The 20,466-nt window shown below is 33.9% G+C and overlaps 2 protein-coding genes across 6 annotated transcripts in view; one reads left to right on the top strand and one right to left on the bottom strand.

Annotated features, from left to right (window-relative positions):
* Nucleotides 1–20,466, top strand: part of tws (protein phosphatase 2 regulatory subunit tws) — a 67,058-nt gene that overhangs the window by 23,714 nt on the left and 22,878 nt on the right. For 2 of the 5 annotated variants that reach the window (XM_076130708.1, XM_076130709.1), the window contains exon 2: nucleotides 17,422–17,583. In XM_076130708.1, the coding sequence (XP_075986823.1) occupies nucleotides 17,448–17,583 (136 nt within the window). In that variant the 5' untranslated portion in view covers nucleotides 17,422–17,447. Of the gene's footprint in view, nucleotides 1–17,421; nucleotides 17,584–19,296; nucleotides 19,601–20,466 lie in introns of those variants that run through there. The other 3 variants (XM_076130711.1, XM_076130712.1, XM_076130713.1) reach the window with 3 other exon arrangements.
* On the bottom strand, nucleotides 1,250–18,382 carry LOC142983706 (cytochrome b-c1 complex subunit 6, mitochondrial-like). The gene is made up of 3 exons (XM_076130714.1): nucleotides 18,191–18,382; nucleotides 4,210–4,255; nucleotides 1,250–1,854 (listed from the first exon to the last, which is right to left on the bottom strand). Exons 1-3 carry the CDS (start codon nucleotides 18,233–18,235, stop codon nucleotides 1,694–1,696), a joined length of 252 nt encoding a protein of 83 aa, XP_075986829.1. The 5' UTR covers nucleotides 18,236–18,382; the 3' UTR covers nucleotides 1,250–1,693.

Below are 20,466 nucleotides of genomic sequence, written 5' to 3'. Positions count from 1 at the left end.
CCTAACATACTTTCTTGCATTTATAATATCAGAAATAAGTTTTCAAACCACCAGTACCGGAAGTAAAAAGGAAATTTCAATTTTCATTCCTGTATTTCCAATAGAGCCTTAACCTAGATTTTCTTGCTGTTTCTATAAATAGACTGGAATATGATTCAACATCATATATTTCTATTTCAGTTCTCTACGTGTTGGCAGGCTTAATATCAATATCGTGAAGGATAATGGCTTGCAAGAATTTTTCCATACAAGTTATTACTATGTGTATTATATCTTGCCTTTTGAGGAACTTATGTAGGGATTTAGTAAGAAAAATTGCACTAATAACTTTTAAATTGACTGGTCTAGTTTGTCAAAATATCTGTGTTGCACAATAAGTGCATAATTTCTCCTCATAATAATTATATCACATCAATCTATACAAATATTCTAAATGTGATTTGATAGATTTTTGTTGCTCAATCACGCCGAAACTGAATTTTGAACACATACAAACACACTGTCAAACACAGGTGATATTCACGCAAAGGAAGTAGTCATGGGCACTAGTTAACCATGTGAGAACTTCCTAAGATGTAGGTAATTTACAATGAACTAGGTAGATTATTATGCCTGTTACCATAACTTCCCAGAAAGTTATAAGCCTGAAGATTATGTAACTAATACCTTTGAACAAATAGGACTTTGGTTTTTGTTTTCATGTAGAAGCTAAAGATTTTAGCACAGAACTTAGGAGAAAACAGAAAATTGAGATTCAATAAACAAACGTCGGCTAATGGAGAAAACCTGTGGATTTTTCTGCGTATTCTTGAATGTTCGATGAAACAGGAAGCCTTTCCAGTGCCGGATAAATAAATTGCTCGAATTTAATATATCGTGTGTACTCAGTACCCGAATGTTCTTGTTGCTAAGGCACTTTTCAATATAGGTAATGGGACACATGTACTTATCCGTACCTGTGTTTTTGTTTTCATCCATCACTCAGGCCGCTCCTGAACGATCAATAATATTAATATTGCACACTGTTATTGACCGTTTCGAAGCGCAGTAATTTTTTTATTGTGGAGTGTTATTGTAGATCTAGGGGTAATATAAATAAGGGGCCTAACTTTGTATAAACCACAAAGAACATTGAAGAACTATTTCGAAAGTTGGTAAAACCACTGAATAATGATGGAAGTTCTTACAAGAAGTAAAGGTCTACAAGAAGTTTAAGAAAATAAAAAAAAGCCCATTTGTTGATGAATTTTATATTATTTAATTTCTTTCAATATATTACGCAATACATGCCAGCTTTATCCATTGGACGTAACCTGGCACTTTACAGAGTAACTAAGAGAGAAAGAGAATCATCATCTATGATACGGCAAAACTATCGTTGAGTTGTCAATATGGATCCTGAACCTAAACTATGTCTAGATCAATAATTAAACATAATATTACTTGAATTTACTCGCCAAATACATAAAAAAAAATCGGCGAAGTTTCTATCCGTATCTAGGTTTTAGCGTACGGAATTAACCAGCTTTTAGCGTACAGAATGGCACCAACATAAAAATCATTAGATATTGACTTTATAAACGTTCAAATTCCTAGAAATATTCTCCAATTTTGTATGGTCCAGGATCCCAATTGTTTTTTCTCTCCCTCCCTCTCTGTTCCATCGTTACGTCCACTAACAAAAATGTAAATATTAAGAAATCTTAGCAAATGCTTTGTCTGCTACGCAGTGGTCAATGGCTTGCATCATGTCAACCGTCTCCTGGTGACAGGTCTCCAACGTGTAGTCCTTGCTGGTCACTCTGTGAGTACACTCTTTGAGGATCAGGAAATATTTGCGGACGTGGCAGTCGTCTGGGAAGACAAAATATAACATTTAATAAATAATGTAGGTATACACAGGTAGGGCGGATGAAATGGGCCATGGGCATAATTCAATGAAAGGAAACATGCATAAAAAAATGCGTTATTTTTTTAAGTACATCGAAATCACGAATATAAAAAAATATATATACCGTAACGTGTTGAGAAATACTCATCTAACTACATTTCGCTAAAAATCGAAATAAAACATCACACCATTAACCCTCGGTTTCTGAGTACATTAGCGGTAGTTTATTTATTTATTTTATTTATTTATTTATTAACTTCATATACAAAAGTTGTATAATGGCGGACTTAATGCCAATGGCATTCTCTACCAGTCAACCTACGGGTGATGCAGAGATAAGAAGAAGTAGTAGTATATATTCAATAATGTCAAAAATCATGTAAAAAAAGCTATCGAATAGATAAACTACCGTTAAATTCACCTCAGAAAACGGGGGTGAGTAAACTAAGGAAACGAATTATCTAGCAAGTGAAGCAATTTAAACTATTAATTTTATCCTCGACAACTAATTACTATAATTACCATTACAAAATGTTTTATAAATATTATTATTACGTCTCATTTACGTAACACAAATAAAATCTTCATTGTTTTAGTCTGCACACGATTTCTTTTTTACCGATTTTACTAAATAACCTTCAGGGACCTTGGGCCAATTTGAGTATTTTTACCTTCTTAATTAAGGGTAAATTCCCAAGAAATTACCTGTACCAATGTTAAAAATACCACGTAAGAAAAACATGTATATTGAGCCTTCTTGAAATGGGGTCGTTGCGAGAGAAGCTGCATTTAGCTCTACACTCTGACATACTGAAAAAAGGCATATAAAACCAACATGCAAAGTAAGGTCATGGAATGCTGAAAGTCCTATTTTTCAGTCTTGTCAACCACGCCTTTAATTTTTCAGAAGAGATCTCTTTATATGCTACGCTGCCACTAAACCAGTAACTGTTCTTTAGTTGTCCAAAGAGAAAATAAACATACCTAAAGGGTAAAACGATCCTGTTTTCTTTTGGGTAAATCTCTTTCCCGTTGAATTTCCAATCACACGACGGCTTGCAGTGTTAAATAAATTATAACAATCATTTCTACAAAAAAAAAACAATGCTCCTAGTAACTTCTATGACCACATCAAGCACCTTAATATTTAAGTACGTGTAATACGCTATATAAACTTTTTCACTTACATAGAACATCTTACAACTTTGAAATTACGTACTCAAATAAACAACTTACATTTAGTTTGAAGACAAAACACATTATTTATTCATTAGTACCGTCTGATGTAACAATTCTAAGATTACTTATGTAATAAATAATGTTACGTTTTACTTAGAACATAGAATAAATAGTCGACAAGGCAGGTATTTAGTTAGTATTTCAGAAACAATTGTTTGAAATACAAAGGTCTGAATAAGATAAGAGAATTAAACAACTATTTTACAGTTCTTGTTTTCAGTACTGAAATAATTTATCAAAAGACAATATATTTTTTTTAAGTAATAAATGGATTAGCCCGTAGGGATGTTTTATTAAATACTAGCTGACCCGCGCAACTTCGCTTGCGTCACATAAGAGAGAATGGGTCAGAATTTTCCACGTTTTTGTAACACTTTTTACTGTTACTCTGCTCCTATTGGCCGTAGCGTGATGATATAAAATATGATTTTTTTTACAAAAAATATTTTCAAAATTATTATAAATATCTCTTAATATAACGAAGTCGCGCTAAGGCATATCCGCCATTAAAACAATTGCCATGACAACGAAATTTTGTTAATTCAATGTCATTATAATAATGAATATTATTTGCGACTTCGTTCGCCACCTGAATTTTTCCGGGAAATGCGTCATTTTCCCGGGGTAAAAAGTTACCTATGTCCTTTCTCGGGTATCAAAATATCTCCATACCAAATTTCATGCAAATTGGTTCAGTAGTTTAGGCGTGATTGAGTAGCAGACAGACAGACAGACAGACAGACAGAGTTACTTTCGCATTTATAATATAAGTATGGATTAAAAGCAAAAAATATCTTCAATGCTTGTCAAGTTGGCCTCGGAAAGGTATCTTTATTTTTAAGAAAAATTGTGGTAGAATCACATGATTTACTAAGCAAGCAACGTTGATACAAAACTTGATTATTGCCATGTGAACTTTCTCTAGTAATTTTGCAGTTTTACTCTACGTATGATGATGATTTTTTTACGAGCTTTAAGATTATAAAAAATCGAATTATTGTTAAGGTAACTAGTCGCAAAATTGTATCGTTTCTACAAAACTAAATGCGTAAACAAATAAGTAAATTTGAATAACATACTCTCCAAACAAACTCCACGTTCATGCGTCAGCGGGTCCGCTGAACCCTGAAAATAAAATTAACGTTATCAGTATGGACAAACTATAATAAAAATAGTAGTCCAATAATTATGTCCGGTAATTTTGTCCCCTTTATTTAGGACCTAAACCTTTAATCACGAATGTCGGCTACTTCTGAAGAAGTTCTCCCAAGAAGTGACTTTGATATTTGATGATTGTAACCAAGACAGACAGTCACTAACATATCCTTCGAAGCACAGAGACCTTTCAGCTCAATTACCACAAAGCGGTAACCCATCTCAAGAGTGTTCATGGGTTCATACAAAGGTTGCTTATCCCACCGACCGTTTACCAAACTAGTGCACGTGGCTATGAGAACCTCTATTTACTTATTTTTGACAGAATAACTTCAAGAAGAACATAAGGATTCTTATCCTTAAAGCATTGTGCGAGAACTGCACGTCCCATTTCTTCAAGCAATAAGTAACCAATTTAGTCACACAGTTCAATGAAACGGTCCCCAACTAATTTTATATGTCGACTCGAAATAACCAATTACAGACGACAATTGAAACCGACTTCAACTGAATCGATGCAGAAACATTATAATTATGAATTGTACTTCAACGTAATTATGTGGAGGACAATGTATTTATGACGACAACGATACTGTATTGGTCTTGCTGCATATAATTTATTATAGTTCACATGCGGTTCGGTATTATTCGACTTAGCCAGACGGCAAAACTGAATATGTGTAGATGAAAGTCCAAGACAAAATGCCGCACAGCATCGCCGTGCTTGAATGTTTAAACCGATTGGCGACGATTGGACCGAAAGAACTACCTAATCAGCACAAGCCGAACAAGTGCAATTGCTGAAAGTTGGTTTAGTTGTGTGATAAGAAATGCGAACCGAACGTGCCAAATCGAATATGTGTGTATCAAGCCTTACTGTATAAATGTGGAGCATATGACGTCATTATGCACTTTCAAGATTTTGACAGCTCTCTAATGTTTCGTATATTTAGTTTGAGTAGAGTTTTTTGTCCACAAAAAGATATTTTAAAGTTTTAATGATGAGAAAATTCCCTCATTTTTTGGCATTAATCGGCCTAGCCGAGCGGCAAAACCGAATATGTGTAGATGAACCCAATCGGCACAAGCCGAACAAGTGAGTCGAGTAGGATATTTTGTTGTTCGATAAATATTGCCGAGCCGAAAATATGTGTAGCAAAGTCCTCAGGTACCTATTTGAATTCCCTATTGCAAGATATTCATTTGACTACTGTTGACTATTAGATGTAATTCAAACAAAAAAAAAACTACAGAAAGTCTCATAACCTTTTAACAAAGATACATAATTAAAATGAGTGCAGACGAATTGAGAACCTCCTTCTTCTTTGAGGTCGGTTAAATAATCCAATAATAAGCACCGGCTATATCGAATGAAGATATAAATCATGTAAAAATCATAGATTCAACCACGACATCTTACATCAATTTATTATATGAGATACATAAAATCACGCCTTTTTCCCATAGGGGTAAGCAAAGAACGCCACTTGGTACGACCCTTACAAAATTCCCTAGCCTCATTCACATCCATCCGTTTTGTCATACTGGACCGTATTATTATTTTATCACTAGTGTCTTAATTTATTTTAAGAGGAGCTCGTGGCTTAGTTTACAACAGCCGCACGGATCGATCTCTGAGGTTAAGCTACGCTTGCCGAGGTTGTTCCGTGGATGGGTGACCATCTTATACATAACGAGTTTCTCCGTGTTTCGGAAGGCACGTTAAATTGTGGGTCCCGGCTGTCATTTTCGAAGATCTTTGACAGTCGTTAACAGTAGTCAGAAGCTTGAAAGTCTGACAACCAGTCTTACCGAAGGGTATCGTGTTAATACCCAAGTAACTGGGTTGTGGAGGTCAGATAGGCAGTCGCTCCATGTAAAACACTGGTATCCAGCTGCATCCGGTGAGACTGGAAGCCGACTCCAACATAGTTTGGAACAATTAGTTTCTTAATTTATTTTCTAGATTATAATAACGTTCAACAAATTAAGATATAACTAGTTTTATTATGAAATAATTAGTTTAATTAGTACGCTTATAAAAACAGTTAGTTTTCTACAACAAACGAAGCGGTTCTAATTTTGTTCGTGTTGAATATTTATTTTAGAGAGATTTTCATTACTTTCAGCAGTTAAAATAATATGATGAAGTTAACAGTTATTGATTAAGATAAGGCCGACTTAAAAAAGAGGAGTTATTCAATACGCCTGTATTTCTGTTTCAATGTTTGTTTAATAATATTTTTATAGGGTGAATTGATACTTTGCTTAGTCGAGATTTTTTTTAAATATTTATTTCAGTGTAATTTTATATCTTTACGTCATATCCCTCATTCACTGGCGCCAACCCAATGACGTACTAATTGGATGATAATTAGTATTGATTGATTCATTGATCGATAATTAAGGCGTTTTTTATCATTTACTCATACACGTGGCTAATATTTCAACTCGTTAATTCAATCTGTATATTTTTAAAGGCAATTTGGAAAGTTATCAATAATAAAAGTTTAGCTACGTATCAAAAGTTCATTAATTACGTTTATTTTGCTGAGAAACCGTCAATCTTATTAATATTATAAATGCGAAAGTTTGTGAGAATGGATGTGTGTATGTTTGTTGGACTGTCACGCAAAGACTTCTGAACAGATATTGAGATAAACGGACAGCTCATAACCTGGATTAACACAGGAACCTATTAACAATGGAAGATCTTTTCACGCGGACGAAGTCGTGAACAAAAGCTGGTATATAATAAACTAAATACTACATGTTAGGTCGGGGAAAAAGTATTTTCGCATTATAGAATGTACTTGTAATAAAATCTTTTCTCTACACAATAAAGCTCGATATTTGGTTACCTTACGAGCTCACTGAAAGAAACCGAATGAACCGTGTACTCATTTGTGATTCTTGAAGCCAAGGAGATTTTATTACAAGTTCATACATACTATAATGCGTAAAGACTTTTTCCCCGACCTAATATTTAGTGTTACATTCCCTAAAATTAGGCTCTAGAAAGAACTAGGTGTTCCGAATAAACTTCGCCTCATAAACTTCGGCTCATCCAAGAGGCACAAAAACTGTCCTAATGGGTTAATACTCATTGTTTTATCCAAACGCGAAACAATGGCGGCATTATATTACATTGTGTGTCATTACGTACATAAATGAAGTCGCATTCAGGTCACTGTGCAATTTGAGTGGTAGGGACTCCACGCGTAGGTACTAATATGGACTGTTTTATGGTCAACTTGTATGGATTATACAAAAGTAACTTATGTAAAGATTGTAGGAAATTATTGCAATGATATTATGTTCCTTCATCGTGGTATTGCATCCATTTTTTAATAAATTCTGGTATATGTGAAAGTAAATTGAATACTGGATTACCTATGTACGAGGCTTGGCAAGAAAACTTTTTTGGGAATTAAATTTGACCGCCACTACCAGTGAGAGGTCGTGGGTTCGATTTCCACCCTGGATAAATATTTGGGCGATCCACAAACAGTTGTTTCGGGTCTGGTTGTACTTTGTTTCTGTTGTTTGTATGTTTGCGTCCCCGCGAGACAAGAGCAATGCTTAGTGCTGCAGTTGTCTTTTAAAAACGAATTATTAAAAAAAAACAGTATTTCGCGTATAAAACCTGATGCTGATTGATAGCAGTTAGCTAAAGTATTTTCGATATGAGGGAGGAGCCTACTGCCACAGAAGTAAGTAGATTATGTTGACCTGGGATAGACCCGCTAATGTTTCTGGATAGATGATCGGAATTTTTCAGCATATATCTCGCCAAAAAATAACTTTTTGCTATGAAATGTTGTCAATTATCATTCCAAAATGTTGCTCCACAAAAACTATGCAAATTTTTACATAACAATTTTTTGCCGCATTGTAAAATGCAAATAAATTCTACAAACACATAATAAAAGAGTTGTCGTTTGGTATAAGAGTGACAGAGTTGCAAATTAGACCGGGCTGAATATTTAGGTCAGGTAGTCTGATATTTCAGTCTTATTTAAGTCGCCGACAGATTAAAGTGAAAACGTACAAGTTATGTTAAGTAGAACGAATTATAAATCAAATTAGAATAGTCTGATACTAAAAATACTTATTTATGCTGCTTTTTGTTTTGTGTTTTTATATTTATTTAAAGGCGTTTGGGTAAAATACTCTAGAATGATTTAAGCAGCGTGGTGAATTCGAAGCCCAACCCCTCTCCCGTTCGGTAAAGAGAGAGAGAAAGAGAGAAGTGGGTTCCTTTTCTCCTCCTCAAAAGTAATTCTCTTGAAACCCAATCGGGAAGGCTTGTTAAAAATGGAAGATGCAGAGCTGTAATATATGAGATTCTAACCCAAACCGATCATTAGTATGATTTTTACGCTTTTTACTTTAATTAATTCATATTCAAAACCTTGAATTAGTCCGATTACAGCTCTTGGATAAGTATCGGATAACTTAACAAGTAGATTATTGACAGATTATTTTATACGTTTGCCTTTATTTAATATCTCGGATAGGTTATCCGACGTTTTCTGAAGATTTCTTGGAAACGTACTACTAAAAAGAAACCGTTACAGCGGTAGAGCCCATTTCAGTTTAGCCTACAGCGATAATTTAGATTGTAGGTGCCTACGCAATTTACTATTAAAAATGAAATTAAGTTATATTCCAACGAATTTTATAAATGATGGCAAAGTCTAGACGCCTTATTTCAAAAAGAACCTAAACAGTTATTCCCGATATAATTATGCCTTATGTTTATTACATTCATAAAAGATACGTACATCACGCCTATTTCCCATAGGGGTAGGCACAGACCAATGAATGCCACTTAACAAGGGAAGTTTGTAAGGGTCGTCCCACGTGGCGTTCTCTGGTCTCTGTCTACCCCTATTCCCATAGGGGTAGACAGAGAAAAGGCGTGATTTTATGTATGTAAGAATGTCAGGAAAATTGGATTTTTTTGTAAAACACTTGTCTTTTTAACCATCACATAAGCTATTCGACAGATATCCGTAACTCGTTAAACTGGCCCATAAAATCCTAAAAGGGCAGGTCAGTCATAAAAACTATCTTAAACAAGAAACGACTTCACAATAGCCAGTTATATAGTAAAGTTGACACCAATTATTATAGGTTGTAAGACCCTTCACCTGAAGACAATTATGATCATACTAGCTGACCCGCGCAACTTCGCTTGCGTCACATAAGAGAGAATGAGTCAAAATTTTCCCCGTTTTTGTAACATTTTTCACCCGTACTCTGCTCCTATTGGTAGTAGCGTGATGATATATAGCCTATAACCTTTCTCGATAAATGGACTATCTAACACTGAAAGAATTTTTCAAATCGGACCAGTAGTTCCTGAGATTAGCGCGTTCAAACAAACAAACAAACAAACAAACTCTTCAGCTTTATAATATTAGTATAGATTTACGATTATTTATACTAGAAAATAATAAAATTAATATTATGCATGGGCTATTACGTGGGCACCATAGGTACATTAGGTACCTTAATATTTTACGATTTCAAAAGCAACTAAGTATAAACTGCAACGAAATCTTTTAAGCGTTAATATAAAGAAGCTAAAACAAAACTATTTAGTTCGTTTTCGTAAATAGATGTATGTACGGACATTCTATCGATATGTATAGTTCTTAAACTTAGCCCGATCTAATTTAAGATACACAAAATAATAACTGGCTACTGAAATGAAACAGAATTAAATTAAAATTTATTCGCATCGAGAGACGGTTACAATAAATAGATGGTTACAAAAATATCTCGCCTCCAGTGGTCATACGAATATTTTGGGGGCAATATGAATAGTCTTTAAATTATAATTTTCAAATTACACGAAGCAGAATTGTCCCAGATTATTAAAAAAATAAAGATATATACATGTCAGAATTAAATTAAAGTAGCCAATATAATGATCAAAATCCAATATGCACTTTTATTCAGTTATCAATTTTTGAATACATTTAACAACTGAGCCTTTAAAAGTTAACTATAAAGATATTATTTTACCTAGTAATCTATCATTACATTTAGATAACTAAAGGCAAAACGTACTGCGAGTGGAGTCTTATAAATGTAGGAACCCGTAAATATGGTCGCCCTACAAGCACACATGAGACATATCAGAATTATACGCGGCTAAACGTTTAGCCAACGACCTCTGGTGGCGACTGACGAAACCCGAGACTAATCTAGTGGAAAAATGACTTATTATGCGTGCCTACTGTGCCCAGTCTACCCAATGTACCTACCCAGTGCGTATGACACGATGTACCTTTTCATTAAATGTACCAATTTCGATGAAGATGGATGAGTGTCGAAATATTTTTTGTACTTTTTTTCATTATTGGATAACTTTTTTGGACGAGTTTTTGATGGATATTGTGTAGGGAATCTATAGATATAGATGAATAGTCATTAGTTCATTGACAAATCTTTAATTTCGAACTAGTACTTGTAAAATAGAAAATAGTTACTTGTGTGAAGTTGTGTGACAATTTTTCTGAATTAAAAACGACGAATTATTAATTATTTTCAAAATGATATTTTAACTCAGATTAAAAAATACAGTATTCTTAACTATTATAGTTAAGAGTTTCAATAAAATCTTTAATAGACTAACACGAACTTTGACTTGAGCAATTATTATGATTTATGCATCACATAAATATTCAGTCTATGCTTCTAACACCTTACCTTACCTTTATATTATCATCAGCTCATAATCCAAAGATACAGGCAACTGCAAAAGTCTCTTAACATTTTCAATCTTTCGAAACCTTATATTCTGAATTATGCATATTATTATTAAAGCACCGAAAAAAACAATTGACATGGAATGAGATGTTTCTTTCCAAGCAATTTTAACTGTCGGCAGTGAATCCAACTGTTGGTCATGAAGTCTCCGGTTCAATACCCAGGTCGAGTAAAGTGCTATTGGTATTTTCTAATTAATATTACAATGTTTTTCAATAGTAGCCAGGAATTTGGTGGCAATAGGCCCTATCAAATAGGACAAACATTTTAAAAACGTGGGTCTATATATCTGTCTAAACCTTCGGGTATGGATTATGTATATTCATTATATTTTTATTTAGATATTTATTTAAATTTATTTTTAAAATTAAAAACTCTTTATTAAATCTCGTAATAAAGAAGTTTTAAAATATGAATTTGTTAAGGGACTTTTGTACCTGACTGTGCAAGGGCAAAGTAAGCGGTTTCTGAAATCCATTTTGACGTAGGGATAATACCTAACCCTTATAATATTGGAATAATATCGTTTGAGATATAAAATACAAGTTGAGGTAAACAAAATATCGATTATTGATACCGCAAAGGGTTTAGTCTGTACTTCAAATCTATTCGGTTTTGTAAGCGGAGAATTATTGCCTTAAGTTGAAATGTATTACATAGTTAGATTAAAACCTCATCTTAGCTATGTTTATAGACTTTTTACTAGATTGACCAACTACACGATAAATAAATATGAGATTTACGTTCCTAAAAGTAAAAAAATCCATAGGATAAAGAAAATATGAAGAACTAGTTATCTTCTCCCTGCCACTTCGTCTGCGTGAAAAGATTTCCCGTAGAAAAAGTATACTTTGTGCTAATCTAGGCTATAAATGATTGTCTGCATAACAAATTTTATTATAAACTAGCTGACCCGCGCAACTTCGCTTGCGTCACATAAGAGAAATTTTCCCCGTTTTTGTAACATTTTTCGTTGCTACTCAGCTCCTAATGACCTTAGCGTGATGTTATATAGCCTATAGCCTTCCTCGATAAATGGGCTATCTTACACTGAAAGAATTTTTCAAATCGGACCAGTAGTTCCTGAGATTAGCGCGTTCAAACAAACAAACAAACAAACAAACAAACTCTTCAGCTTTATAATATTATAGTATAGATCAGTTCAGTAGATTTTTCGTGAAAGAGTATCAGACAAACATATGTACATCCATTCATACTTTCATCCTCACAAACTTTCACATGTATAATATTAATACGTTACTGCTATTGAAAATAATCTATTTATGTAATATAAATTCGAAAAGACCAATAGCATTTTGCTCGACTCGGGAATCGAACGCGAAACCTCATGATCATCACTCAGATGCATTTCGGACCGCGCCGTAGAGTCATCTATTCTCTTTTAATTTTGACCCTTTTTAAGCTCTTATAGAATGTTCTAGAAATAATTAGTAGGTACTTATAATGTTTGTAAACATACGTCATTCAATAAAATCATTGTAAAAACTCTACGAGTCATCAAGCGAGTTTATTTTTGATCAAGACCGGTTTCTTTGCGTCAAAGATAACATATTAAATTAGATGTTTATTATTGGAACAAAGTTAGGTACTTAAGTACCTAATGTTACATTGATTGATTTGTTATAAAATCCGGATTTTTGCGTTACAAAACCAATTTATTGCGAGTCAGTTTCACTGTGTAGGGATAAGAGCCAAATAACTTATTGGCTAAATAAAATGACCGCAAATGTATAAAAATAACTGTCAAAATAGATAGAGTGGGTGCAAATAAATAAATACCTCTTGATATGCTATCTGATAGTTATCTAGAAGTCGTGAAACCGAGACTAATTCTGTCTTATATCCTGTACTTTTAAGTATTCTCTACTGCTAATTTGACTAGGATAGGACGCCATAATTTCTTTAAGACAATTATTTTTTCTCAATCATGCTTCCTAACCATTTAGCTACCCCAGATCCCCAATTGGTCGCAGTCATTGTTTTTTTTAAACCCATTATAACTGTACCACTGCTGGGCAAAGGTCTCCTCCCAAACGAGGTAGGGGTTAGGCATTGAGTCCACCACGCTGGCTAAGTGAGCGTTGTGTTTAAATTTTAAAAAGAATTTCATGCATGAAGTCTAAAAGTTCATTGACTATAAAAATAAAAATATCTTTATAAACGTGTGAGTTAGTCATAATAAAGACAATAGTGCACTTTCGTTATAATTGGGCCAAAAATCCGTGCCATGCTTTCATTTGATTATAATTACATTGTCATGTGAATAACCTTGTTCTTATTCGTAAGCGTCAGCCATATTTGTTTTTAATTGTACCAAGTGTGGGTAGTTGTTTACAAATTACTCATCGAATTTTGACTATTGCGTAACATTGATTTGTACTTTGTTTTGTTTGCGATTTTATATATAGGGTTTCGGTTAAAACTCGTAGATCTTTGGTTAAAAGTATCAAAAAATCAGATACCTATTATACCAAACAGTGCACTGCTATTTACGTTCAAACAGTAGAGTAGCAAGGTATAGCCCAAGTGCAATAAAAAACTAGGGCCCTCTACATAGTTGCCTAGCCATATAGCAGCAGCGCTACTGCGTCCCAACACCCATTTTCTTAATTCGCGACTGGTATTGCAGATTCTATAATCCAACAACAAAAATAAAAGGTCGCTAACACCTTACTAGAACACTGAACAGTGCACAAACAAGCAATCGTTTCCGAACGAAAAGCTTCCATGATTTCCGAACCGACCTAAACACGATGAATAATGTTTTCAAATATCGAAGTCTCGGGTCGTTACCCGGTAATACCAACATCACAAATACTCGCAGGTGGCCAGTGCTGCCAACATGCGGCAATTTGTCCGGTAGAGGCATTAATTCCCGCGGGAAATCAATCGACTATGTCTCGTATGCCTTTAAATTGTGAACAACATATTGATTAATAAGCTAGATCATGTTGCTTTATAGTTTCCGTGTTCCGTATAATATTATTTCTAGAATAATATTATACGTTCTATAACGTTCTAGATATTACAGAGATGCTTATGCAATAATATACAAAGTGAACTTTCAAATGAATACAAAAAGCCAAACCCGAATTATGGAAATTATCGAAAGGATTTAGGGACGATAAAAAAACTGCATCATTTTATTATTCAATTATTGTTTTTGATTGATTCCTATGAATTAAGAGAATCATTCTGCTATACGCGTACAGTATGTTGCTTATTAGGTACGCTTACTAGATGATAATCGTATGATGGGATATACGTATAAGCAAAGTAAAAGAAAGGTTAGTTATCTAACCGACTGATATTTCTCGAACGCATAAAATTTGTGCTGTACATAATCTGACAAAAACTACACGCGTTCAAGTAAACTTTCATGAAATTACAATGTGTCGAATCAGGCGTGACTTTACGGAAATAAAGTGTAAGAAAACACGTGTAGTTTGTTATTCTTAACTTAACGGAATACTGCCGTGTGAGGGGTCTTTGACACAAACGAATTCTAAGAAATTCAGTCTAATAATACTATCTACAAACTTTTATAGATAACATCAACTTTATGCTATATTATAATGATATCAATGTTAATACAAATGTCTGTCTGATACGCATTTACGGCTAAGCCAATGAACAGATTTTGAAGAAAGCCTCTAGCATGGAGATAGCTAAAAACTTCAGCTGTCTCCATGCTGGATTTCTCTGAAAGACCCGGTGTCACATTTTTGTTTAAAAAATCAACCCCTTATGATCTTAAATGGGCCGCAAAAGATCCCATGTTCAGTTTCAGTTGAATTTGTCAATAATAATATGCTAACAATCATACAAAATATTGCTTTGTTTATTAGTATTATAGACTTTAAGTTGAACAGGTACACAGTTCATATCACACGAGAAGTAATTTACTTCAAATTACTTGTTATAGGAAATGTCACTTCCCCTTCCTATCAGCAGGCCTATTTAATATCTATTAAACGGTATAAACATTAAAATTACCATTCTTGACTCATTTTAACGCAGATGTAAATCATTGTACCTATGTAAGATATAATATTAAGGATCAATCCAAAAGTAGAGATGACTCTACTTTAAGATTTGCCAACTTTTGTCCATTTTTGTCAGAAACTAAACTGATCGCGAAGGTAAGATTTATGCTTATAATTTTGGTGTTGCAGTGAAGTTTGTGGTTATTATAGCATTAGATATTTAAAGGATTAGATCTAATCCTTTAAATAACAATGCTATAATCCCTTGTTTCTAGACTACGAGTGACATTTCAATGAAATTAATAACAATATCTAGGACATCAGACTTAGTGAGATTGGGCCTAGAACTTTATCTTTTGCTAAGTTATGTTATAACGAGTAAAAACAGCCGCAAATTAACTCCAAATTTTTTAAAAATAATTCTTCAAATGTTCTTAAAATACTCCTGTTTGTACCAAACAAAGTTTTCTTTGAACGTTTTTTTGTGGTTCGTACTCGCAAAACACGCCTACGTATAAAATGATATGCAAACGTCGTGTATCAACAAAACGTCGCGAGGAAAACATCGTGCGGTGTTATTTGTTAAAGAAATTGACATAACGAACACACAACTCCTGTACATATTTACTAATAAGTATGTTTATTACGCCCCCGTCGGTTAAAAGTTAGAATAGATATTATATTAAAATATGAGGTACGATTGAAAATGATTTATAAAACCGATTACGGCCATGGTGACCACTTCGACTCATCAGAGCAGAGGTGGTTTACTTGGACTAAAACCTTGCAAAAAGATTATCCGGGTTACATTGTAACAAGAAAAGGACCTCCGAGTTATTGTTTCCCTCAATTTCGGTAAAAACACAACAATTTGTATCAAAAGGCCGCAATAACACCAAAAATAACACCATAAGGAGTCTCTCAAAAATATTTTGCTTCAATTAAAACATTTGTGCGTGTTGTTGATCCAGTTTACGTCGATTTCGTTCAGTTTTATCTCGTTACAATTGGTTACATTAATTGGCAGTTATATAAAGTTGCGTTTGAGAACTCCTAAATGTACCGAACAATTATGTCATGTGTGCACGCATTGTTTTCGACGCGTTAGACAACAATATTTTAAGAAAACTTGTGTTAGAATGTCTTTTGAAGGTAACTCTTCAGCCGTAGTACTGATTTTGGTAACTACCAAACTAACAGTCTTTAGAATTCTCCCGAAATCTCGAACTTGGGGAGTATAGGATAACATTTAGGTAAAAAGTATTTCAAATGCGAAGTTATAGGGAACAATACTTTGAATTAAATTTAACCCCTAAATACGGAACTAATGTTATTGCGCATATTATAGTAAGTATAATGGTAGTTGTAAGCTGTGAGAAATAAATAAATAAATAAATAAATAAATAAATAAATAGTCCTTCAATCGGCCGTATAATAGTAATAGTCCTTCAATCGGCATGAACACCTTTGACACTAAGTAGACGACTATCCATACGATAAACAAAGAATAGTAGCAGTAAAGCAACTAGGCTGAAAGAATAATACGTTGCTATAACTAAATTCAGTTCCCTAGATGGCTTGAAATGGATGAACTTCGACGGGCTTGAGCCCGAAATAATACAGACTACTTTATTATCCGGGATAATAACCCCAAAACCATAGAAGATCTATACACCAGGGCGAAATAACCAGTAGAAACCAGTTACAGTAATTATATATCTAAGAATAACTGATGATTTATAGACATAGGTCCAGGACCGGACGCATCATGTAAACCGTCTATCAACACCATATGCGATTTGATATGACGTCAAACATTAAACGTTACCATATTCTATAAGTAATGGAAACTGATAGACATAGGATTACTAATGATAGGTAGGTTTTGAAGATGCATAATGCACAATAACGCAACACTTATAGCAATGGGCCATAAATATTTATGTGTCCATACGTTTCCCAAATCTCTTATTTTTATTATTTTACTGTCACCAGCTTGCGACTCTACTTAAAGTTTTAGACTTAAAAAGTTTTTTTTTGTATGTGATATGTCTAAAATCATGTCTTTAGCACTCATAAGATCTCTTTTCCGTGTCTACAACAATGTAAACAAACTCAGAGTTAAATGGACGTTAAAAGATACTACCTACCCAAAAGAATCAAACCTAGGCTACCATGCCACTAACCACTACCCAGTTTCAAGTAGAACGATTCTAACACCACGCAATCGAAAACTCTTCGTCAAAATCATTAAGTACATGTTTTTGCAAAAGGCACTACAGGCATAAAACAGACTACAATCAGGTCTCCATTGCAAAAAACTACAAGTATCCATTTTTTTTCCAGATTCAAAGTGATGTCGGCGTAAAGCAATGGCGACCACCACGATGGTAGTCTCACCGCTGGCCACGCAGCCATCACCAAAGAACAAAAGACGCCTGTTCGCTGAAGCCAGGCAGAACAGCCTGCAAAAACTCAGCATCATATTCGATCACGGAAATAAAAACAGTAAGTGGATTTTTTAAAATGGCGGAACCGCGTAATTGAATCGGTAAAGGAAATTAGTCGTAGACTCCACATTGCTTGTTTCTGTTCTTTTTTTACGTTTTGATAGATTACACAACGCAAGACTTATCCAGTACAATAGATTAATTCCTAGTTTTTACTTACTTAGAAAACTATGTTGATTAATTAAAGTAAGTATTCTAGACTTGCATTGAATTGAAAGAAGAATGCACCTAATTGACCATCATTCTTATTGATGGACGTCAAAATACATTTAAAAATAGGCAGGAAATTAACGTATAAAATGAGGTACTTAATTACTACAGTCCAGAACACTACGTTTGCAAGGCATCTTGCGCAATTCCTTTGTTCGATCGATAAAAAAAAGTAACCCCATCCGGTAAAAAAGCGCGCTTTTGCACCATGCACCTGCAGTGTGATTAACGCCTGGGAAGTTTGAAGCAAAGGTGTTTTAATAGACAGCCCATAACATATTCCCATAGGCATATAGTATTTATTTACTACGCTAACTACGTAGATGAAAATGTCGATTTTATTTGTATGCTATAATTTTTTTACTAGTAAGTTTGGTCATGGTTGTATTACTTACCGAGTCGTACATACGCACAGATATCTTTTCCTTTATCTCAGTCATTTTTATAGTATTGTTTTCTTATCTTGTAAATAAAAGCCTCCGTAATAATAAATATTCGATCAAAAAAATATTTTACGCATCGACATTGACATTCTATACCATGAGTTTTCAAATTTAACAACCGGAACTATCGTTTGAAAGTCATCCATGTTATGTTGCTGTCATACCCGGTCATTAATCGTACATATTATAATGTTACCAAATGTTTGTCTAGTATAATGAAAACAATATGTCGACAAACAGGCTTTTAATTATTTGATTTGTGTGACAATCTAATCAAAATGTAGGAGATCTTTTTCTGCCGTATAAAGCAGGAAAAAAGTTTTGTGTGCGACTACTACGTATTTGTGGCGTCGGTAAAACAGACTCTAGTTCAAACTATTTCCACTAGATGGCAGCACAAATGACGCATGAAATGCGCGCTTTTTCGTCACTGTTTTTTCTACTCAACGTCCATTTTGACACTTGGATTAGAAATGTTGCCAGTGTGTTAAATTTCTACCAATACAGTAGGATGTAGGTGCTAAATAATTTTATCGGACATCTTTAGGTTGGTTCAGAATAAGCTGTTTCCACCTTTTGAGAGTCCAGTTTTTTTACTATTATTCAATTTGTGACATTTTGATGAAAATTTAATTTTGAGATAAATGTATGTCCGTTGAATAAAGCTTATAGAAGCAGGGTTACCAATGACGGTAATTTATTAACATTGTCCCAGATCCTATTGCTAGTATAACCTACGCGCTACTGAAAAAAAAACTCTTTTTAGCTACTATTTTTCCCAAACATCTAAATGTTCAACTTAATATAAAAGTTTCATGATTTTCAATACCACACACACATAATTTAATTAAAATATAAAAACATATTAAGTTGTTTAGCAATATTTTCACTCGAACCTACTTATAAGTTTTATTTTCCCTTCACATTTACTTGTAAAAATATAATCTTGCTTTGCAATGAATAATGCTCAATATTAAAAAGTAAAATGAACAGTTAAGTACAAGGCTAAATTTTGTTTTGGTATGTTTCGTTGTTTTGAAATGTTTGCGTAGTAGATTTAGTGAACGCTAGTATGGCAACACTAAATTCTGCAGTAATTATTTGTATGTATTTCTCAGCGCCATTACTTTTTACCGATGTAATGTTGAAATGATTTTAATCCGTTTTCATCGGCAAATCTGTGTGATGTTTTAGCAAAACATTGAAGTGATTGTGTACTAAAACTATCGAACTTCTTTAAGTTTTTGTGCTGGGCTTTGTCATGGCCGGTAAGTGGTGACTTTTTGCGCCCGCTAGTCAAGGGCGAAATTGGATTTGGGAATCGCAATAAGTCGAAGATGTTTTATCGTTCGAACTCCGACGGTAAATGCAATGTTATTGTCATTAGTTTGGTTTTTAGTATTTAGTGTTTACATACTGTGAAGATAGCTTGTTTGGATTGTTTGGTTATCACTACTTACGCCGATAGTTTTAACCTTTTGCTCTCTGAATTCACTGTGTTAGAAATGTAGATGTGGGGAAGTTATTGCAACGGTCTTTCGGCGTCTGTCCTCGGGTTTAACGCGGTATTATTACATAAAAAGCGTCCGACAGCTATTATGTTCGCGAGTACCGAGAACATATGATTGTAATTCGCTGCTATTGTATATTTTAGACAAAGCGTAGCTTTATTTCGGCGTTAGCGTTTAAAGAAACTGATGAGCGTTTAGCAAATAACTCGTGATCAAGAAAATTCGTTATTCAAATGAGGTTAATAACAGGTAAGACTTTCGTCTTCAGTTTTCTTATTTTATTCGGTTGTTCGTCGATCTTATCAACATTATAACGTTCTTGTTGTTATGTCCGTTCAGAATCTTTATAATCCGGACTTATTAACGTCTTCTCATATCATAGGAGCATGATTTTAATTTGTAACAATTTATTGTCCTGCTCCAGTTCGGTTGGTTCGCCCGTAATGAAAAGAGATAGAAACATTTGCGTATGTTAATAGAATAAACAGTCCAGAAGGTCAGTGTTTGCGAAAAATATCTGTTACAAGAAACCAAAATAAATTAGCATTAATTTGTTACATACTTTAACTTTGACAACAAAACAGAGGCAAGATTTTTCTAACTTTCTATTTGTCTGACCATCTGGTAGGTAACCTTAAAATTTGGGCATGTCAAATGTCATTATTATCCTTAATTTTCTAAAACACTATACAGTACAGGCATTAAATTCTGCAAAAT

The sequence above is a fragment of the Anticarsia gemmatalis genome, chromosome 24 (assembly GCF_050436995.1).
Source record: "Anticarsia gemmatalis isolate Benzon Research Colony breed Stoneville strain chromosome 24, ilAntGemm2 primary, whole genome shotgun sequence".
NCBI lineage: Eukaryota > Metazoa > Arthropoda > Insecta > Lepidoptera > Erebidae > Anticarsia > Anticarsia gemmatalis.
This window is presented reverse-complemented; position numbering and strand designations above follow the sequence as displayed.